Source organism: Bos javanicus, chromosome 2 (genome assembly GCF_032452875.1).
Source record: "Bos javanicus breed banteng chromosome 2, ARS-OSU_banteng_1.0, whole genome shotgun sequence".
NCBI classification, from domain to species: Eukaryota; Metazoa; Chordata; class Mammalia; order Artiodactyla; family Bovidae; genus Bos; species Bos javanicus.
In genome coordinates this window covers 20,878,985-20,886,014 of record NC_083869.1, presented here as the reverse complement: position 1 = coordinate 20,886,014, position 7,030 = coordinate 20,878,985, and the positions used below count along the sequence as shown (strand labels likewise).

The 7,030-nt window shown below is 55.1% G+C and overlaps 1 protein-coding gene across 1 annotated transcript; it reads left to right on the top strand.

Moving 5' to 3' along the window:
• Positions 1 to 584: 584 nt before the first annotated feature.
• Positions 585 to 4,423, top strand: HOXD12 (homeobox D12). Its single transcript, XM_061434695.1, has 2 exons — positions 585 to 2,503; positions 2,655 to 4,423. Exons 1-2 carry the CDS (start codon positions 1,696 to 1,698, stop codon positions 2,891 to 2,893), a joined length of 1,047 nt encoding a protein of 348 aa, XP_061290679.1. The 5' UTR covers positions 585 to 1,695; the 3' UTR covers positions 2,894 to 4,423.
• The last annotated feature ends 2,607 nt before the right edge of the window (positions 4,424 to 7,030 follow it).

Sequence of the window (7,030 nt, the reverse complement as noted above, 5' to 3'; positions counted from 1 at the left end):
CTTCACTCCCTCCCTCCCTGTCCCCAGCCTGCCAGCTCTAACATACAACTTTGTCTGCTGGACCTAGGAAATCATAAGCCCAGAAGATGAGATGGGGCAGCTGGGCATCATCTGAGCCAAGGAGAAAAGAGAGTCTAGTTGTTCGTCTTTTCTATTTCTCTCTTGATTCCTTTATACCTCTAGTCCCGTTGGGCAAACCGCAGCAAGCATCCGCCTAAGCGTCCGAAGTAGACACCCCTGGACCTGGAAATGGTACTGAGATAGGAAGACAAAAGACTGCAGGCACCCCTTGGAACTGGAACTTTCAGACTTAGGGAGGTTGTAGCTCCTCGAAAACAGGGCGAGTTTCCCTGAGAGCCTAGGCTCCCTAAGTCCCCAGGAACTGAGGTTGCAGCGCGTGCCTACACCCCCCACGAAAGGACAAGGGAATGGAATATTTCTCTGTTTCTGAGCTCCTAAGGAAACTCTGACGGAGCCCTGTGGAGCCCAGACTTGCCACCCCACCCCCATCCCCACCCCCTACCCCCGCCCCATAGCGAGGGGAAGAGGCCGATTGCGTTCCCCAGAGCCGCCCAATTGGTCGCCATAACTCACACAATAAAGTCGCAGCGCGGTGGTCAGCCTTGCCCTCCGGCGGCGCCTGTGTGGTCTCCGTGCCGGAGCTGGCGGTCTAACCAATTCCAGCTTGGCTCGGGGACCGCGAGGCGGACTGCAGGCTGGGGCGGAGGCGGGTCGCTGGGGGTCTTGGAACCGGAGGCAAGAAAGGAGGATCCTGAGCCCTATGGCCACACTGGACCGGAGGAACTGCGGCCGGGGGCTGCCGCATTGCTCCCAGCAAGGGAGCGCTGCCGCCCGCCTCCCTGTTCGCCAGACCTCCGAACCCGCCAGCGGCCCGCGCGCCCCTGGAGGCGCGGAGCAGAGGAACGCAGTTAGTCCGCGGCCTCGGTGTGCCTCGGTGTGCCCCGCTGTTCCCGGCCGGTGGCTCTGGTCTTCTGTTCTTCAACACCAGGTCAGGGGAGCTCGCTCTACTGCACGCCACGGAGTGAATGAACACCTTGGAACTCTGGTTTGCTGGGTGTAATCGCCAAGGTGAACTGCTGGCCACTAAAAGAATGTAGCCTTTGGCCACGATTGTCCAATCAAGCAGCCCGGGTCCCCAGGCCAGCACTCTACAGGGACCTGGATGCTGACTGTACTAGGAGCAGAAGGCTGGGCCATGGTGAAGCACACCAGGAGTGATGTGAAGCCTCCTTCCTGGGCGGCAAACTTGGGCAGAATTTGTGATGCATTTCTCTTCTATCAGCAAACTATGCCTGCAGCCTGGGACCTGGGGCTCAGGCAGCCCTGGGTTTTCACTGCCAGGTCACCTGTGCACAGTCCAGTACAGAGGGATGAGGTGGGGAGGGACGGGGTAGGACTAGCTTTGCTAAGGCCTACAGACCGAGGATGGCCTTACCAGACCAAGGGCTCTCTGGACAAGCCAGGAAGTGCATCCTACTGGAAAAGGCCTCAGCTGCAGGTGAAAGCTGGTAAAAGTAAGCCTGACCCAAGTAGCCAGCAGAAAACGGGAGTGCACAGTCAGTCAAGACCAAGAAGGGTCCCAAGGGACATTAAGGCAGAGGTACCCGATGCCCAATGCCCCCTAGCTCTTGAAATCGTCCAGGAAACTCAAAGAGGCTTCCATCTTCTCTCAGTATGACTTGGCTCGGCCTGGCAACCTCGTCCTTCGCCATCGAATATTGCGGGTGTTATCATAATACCCTGAATGGGGGCGGGGGCGAGGGAAATGGGTCGGGGGATGTAGGCGGTGCTGAAATGACCGGCTTTGAAGAACCTGCAGGCGAAGTTTCGTCCAATCGTCTGAGCCTGTCCCTCTTATTCCCGGTTGTAACTAAATACTGCTGCGAGCGCAGCCCAAGCCCTTTGTTGGAGATGTGTGAGCGCAGTCTCTACAGAGCGGGCTATGTGGGCTCGCTTCTGAATCTGCAGTCGCCTGACTCCTTCTACTTTTCCAACCTGCGGCCGAATGGCGGCCAGTTGGCCGCACTTCCCCCTATCTCGTACCCACGCGGCGCGCTGCCCTGGGCCACCACGCCCGCCTCCTGCGCCCCAGCGCAGCCTGCTGGTGCCACCGCCTTCGGCAGCTTTCCCCAGCCCTACCTGGCTGGCTCTGGGCCTCTCGGCCTGCAGCCCCTGGGCGCCAAAGACGGATCCGAAGAACAGGCCAAGTTTTATACTCCCGACGCGGCCGCGGGGCCGGAGGAGCGTGGCCGTGCGCGGCCGCCCTTCATCCCGGAGTCTAGTCTGGCCCCTGCGGCCGCTGCTCTCAAAGCGGCCAAATACGACTACACGGGTATGGGCCGCGTCGCGCCGGGCTCTTCAACCCTTCTCGAGGGGACACCCTGCTCCGCCGGTTTCAAGGACGACGCCAAAGGCCCGCTCAACTTGAACATGACAATGCAGGCGGGCGTCGCCTCCTGCCTGCGACCTTCGCTGCCCGACGGTAAAGGGTGGCCAGGCTCCCCGAGCAAAGCTCCCCGGGCCGGGGTGGGAGGTGGGGTGCTGGGGAGAGTGTGTAGAGGGAGGGAAGCCGCCAGGGGCGGGCAGGCAACTGGGAGCGGGCCGGGCTGACTTGGGTTGGGGCTGTGTTGCAGGCCTACCGTGGGGGGCGGCCCCGGGGAGGGCCCGAAAGAAGCGGAAACCCTACACAAAGCAGCAGATTGCGGAACTGGAGAATGAATTCCTTCTCAACGAATTCATCAACCGGCAGAAGCGCAAGGAATTGTCCAACAGGCTAAACCTCAGCGACCAGCAAGTCAAAATTTGGTTCCAGAACCGGCGTATGAAGAAGAAGCGCGTGGTGCTGCGCGAGCAGGCGCTGGCGTTGTACTAGAACCGTGTGTGTCCCCGGCCGAGCTGGGCCTGCCTTTTTTTCAAGGCCTGGCCGTGAAGGAAGATGGGGCTTTTTCTTCTGCTCCTTCTCCACTGGTTCCAGGTACCCTCCCTCTCAGACAGCAGCCCCAGAAGCCTGCAGGAGATTTGTTTGGAAACCTGGCCAGTTAAGCGTCCCTGCTTTCCCCCTTTCTCAGAGAAACCTGCAGAAGTCGCAGCCTCGGCCTTGAGGTTTCCAGAGTGGAAGTCTAGGGTCACCTGTCCTAACTCTTAGCTGGGGTACTATCCCTCAGATTCACTTTAGCGCCTTTGTACTAGCATTTCTGCTTCCACCTGATTCGTCTTCCTATCTCCTCCTCCCCAGCCCTTTCTGCATCCAGCAGACACCTTACTAGGGCTCAGAGTGAAACTGAATTTAGGAAGACCTCCCTAGCAGAGTAGAAAGGGCTGACGGCACAATTCTGTCTCTTTGCAGCCAAACTCCTTGTGGCAAAGCCAGGATCTTGACTCTGGAGGAAGGAAAGGGCACCATTCTCCCTTGGGAGGACAGTAGCCGCCTTAGACCTTCAGGAGGAAAAAGGAGTAAGGGGGCGTGGTGGCCAGACAAACTCCAGAGACACCTTGGAGTCCAGGCTGGGCTGGCCCCTCCAGCTGGGCTGAATGGATTGGGCACTTCCTTCCCTTGGATGGGATGAGGGAGGCTGGGGCTCCACAGCAAATGGCAATCTCCAGATGGACTGGTAAAATCCCCATTTCTCCCACAACCTCACACATACCTATGCTAGGGCCCTCCACTTTGTAACTGGACCCCCAGAGCTGAACTCTGGTGAGGCAAGCTCCTAGTTGGCTTTGAGGCTGAGTTGCACCAGGAGGAAGGGAAACATCCAGGGGGAGGTGGGAGTGAGCCAGGAAAGGGGGGGGGGTCTTACAGTCTGCCTGTCCATAAGGCTTTCCTGGAGAGGTGGGAAAAGGTGTCCACTCTGTCTTTCTTTCTTGAATTATGGTAATGAACCACTGCAGGGAGAGGTGAAGTCTCTCCCACCAGCCAGAAATCAGGAGGGTTAGAAAGGAGGCCCTTCAGATCCTTAGCCCCCTCTCTTCTCTCAACCAAGTAGAGAGAAGCAGAAGTTCTCTCTCCTCATTCTCTTCACCGCCCACCAGATTCACCAGGGGCCCCACTGCTGTACTCTTTCTGAGGCCATGTCTGACCTGCTCCAGCAGAGCCTGAGAGATTATGGGCCCTGGCAGGCTTGCTCTGTGGAGGGTGGGGTTGCTGAATGCCAGGTAGAGATGTCCTGGGTGTGTTGGGGTGTCCTGCCTTGATTTCAGTGACCCTAAGGGCCCCCCAAGCTCCTTCTATCATCTCTGCCCCTTCTCCACCTCCTTCAGAGAAATAGCTCCCTCTCTTCTAGTGAGATGCACCACAGCCAAAGAGTTGAAGATTTTTTCTCAAAAGTACAATGATGATTTATTCTCAGTGAAAGACCAAGAATTTTCAGTACAAGATCTGGAATGGACCTCATGGGGCACCCTGAGCCTCAGCCCAACTGACCTCAGTTGATGTTTAGATGAATTGCATTTTCTCTGCTATCTAATAATTTTTGTACCTGTTTTGTTTATTTTGTCAAAAACAATAGCTTGTATGTATCAGACATACAGAAATGTTTTCAGTGGAAATAAATATCCAAGTCCCAGTCAAGCTGTCACAGGACTGATGTCGGTTTTTCAAAATGTTTCAGATTCTTTTCTAATGTATTTCAGGTCACCAAATTCGTTTTTCTTTCCTGGTTGCTGTTTCACTATGGGTGTCGACTTGACTGTTCATTAAATGAGAAAATGGCTTCCAAGTTAGTCAGGAAATGGTGTATAAAAGCCTATGAACAAAACATATAAAATACCAAGGTAGGGGAACCATGAGCAGCTTTCAGCGTGTCCCACACATTAAGTGAACCCTCAGCTTGTTGCTGGCTGGGACTTCTGCATTCTGCCTAAATTCTCAAACTTTGAAGCTTGCTGTTATCAGGGGGCTGCCAAGATATGAGGTTCCTTTGACTTCAATACAAAACGTCTCTCCCTGCCATGTTTTTCCAGGCAGGCTTCTTGTGAATAGGCTACGTCCTGTGGAAATCCTGCATACTGGTCCCTCTGCCAGGAGCCCAGCAGCCTCCCTTAGCAAATGTGGACCCGGCACCCTCTAGGTCTTCAGAGCTTCTAAACCAGGCCAGGAAACCTGGGGCCTGCTCAGTATTCTGAGCTCTTGCAGACCCCAGCTCCCTGCTAGCTCAGAGATGGAAACTAGAGAATTAGTAGCTTTTAGCAAGTGGAAGAATTAGAAAAAGGTTAAGTCTCTAATTTTGAGCATTCAATGGTTCCAACTCCCCTTCTCTGAAGCAAATCTGATGAAATATGTTTTAAACAGCTCCTTTTAAAAAAAGAAAAATGAAGCAAGAAGCTGCTGAGGGAGGCCCTATTATTTAGAAATGCTGGTAGGGCTCAGGGAGGCAATGGTATCAGAACTGAGTCTCTCTGAGTCCGGTAAGGTTTGCCCCCTTCAAAATAACCAAACAAAGGCAGAGGCCACACTCGGACCTCAGGTATGGCCGGCTGGGTAAAGGGCCAGGGAACCGGACTTAGACCAAGGCCCTAAGACAACACAGGGAGACCATTTCCTCTGCACTATACGCCATTATATCATTGTGTTCTTTCGCTTTAGCCTGGGATGTAGGATGGAAGGAGATATTCGTGAAGACCACTCCCCAAAGAGATTGAAATTATCCTAAGTGTAAAATTTTGTCTCTTGATTGGAGCTTCAATAGTGTTTTTCAAATCCATCCCTTTTGCTGATCCACACGAATATAAAGGCGGTGGTGTCCTTTCTCCCTTCCTAACCAAAGTCCCAGCAGGGATTTGGAAGCACGATGAAATCTGAAAAAAACAAATACCCCAGCAAAATGCTGAAATCTGAATGTTTAACATTCCCTCGCACAAAGACAAATGCGTCCTCCGAAATGCTGCAGTCCAGGCGGGCCTCTTGACCAAAGAAAAGGTTTTTAAACAAGGAAAAACGGCTCGGTCTGGCTTTCAACCGGCTGAGAGCTCAGAGGGCCGGCCAGGAGACGCTTTTAAGGCCTGGGGGCTCTCCCCAAGGGAGGCGGGATGGAGAAGCTTCCGGGAGGCGGGCGCGTGGAGGAGAAACCCAGAACCGTTGTAAATATTCATGTCTGTGGGGGTGGGGGGAGGGTGTGCCCCTTCACCCCGCCTCTTCCAGCTGCACCCACCCCCCCTTAGTGGGGGCGGGGGACACACCGGCTGTCCGACCGTCCTTGGACAAAGGTAATCTCCCCACATTTTTGTTCTTCGGTCACTTGACTTAGGGAGCCCATTCCGAAGACTTTTCAGGGAAGGGACAGGCTCTGGGTGTTTCCCTGCGTTTCTCCTCTTCTTTCGTTTCCTAAAAGAGCATAAATAATTAAAGTTTGGCAGGGAGGAAAAGCTTTCTTGCAGAACTGTAGTGGCAATAAATGAAATGACTCAGAATCTCTTCCCCAGTCAGTTTTTACGAGAGCTGCCAGACAGTGTCTGTTCACGTTCTCCAGATACCAGGGGCGCCCTGACAAAGTTAAGGTCAAGTTAGTGTCTTATCTTGGGTGGCTCAAAATTACCGCATCGCGTCCAGGCGCTGCGCGGAAAGCTACCACTCGCGGAGCTGCGGGCTGTGAAGACAGGGTCCGGTGCGCTCCCTGCGCTTCGAGTGGGGCCGCGCAGGCAAAGACGAGGCCACAGCCCCTGGATCTTCACGGTAGGTTCTCGAGCCGGACGCACGGGTCGGGAGGCTGCGGTTTTCCTTGGGTTTCAGGGTGAGGATGGAGGAGAAAGCTGGGGCCAAAGGGCGAAGCGGGCTGGGCCAAGAACGAACGCCTTGGCTTGGTTGTGGGGGGTGGGGGTTCGTGCTAATGTGCAGAGAAGGGCCGGCCGCCCCCTTCCCTGTGCACCCTTGCGCCGCTGCAGATGGCTCACCCTCCCCCGCCAAAGCGCGCCTCCAGCCCGAGCGCCGTCGCCATGTCGTTGAACTTGAATGGTTCGTCCTCCCCCATTTCCCTCTTTAACGGTCAGCAGACTCCACTTTGGGGGCAGCGGG

What these genes read in the sequence shown, in the direction of transcription:
- HOXD12 (XM_061434695.1), top strand. Translation starts at nt 1,696, where the DNA reads ATGACTTGGCTCGGCCTGGCAACCTCGTCCTTCGCCATCGAATATTGC. An exon ending in GCGACCTTCGCTGCCCGACG is followed by an intron (nt 2,504 to 2,654) that starts GTAAAGGGTGGC and finishes GCTGTGTTGCAG; the next exon opens with GCCTACCGTGGGGGGCGGCC.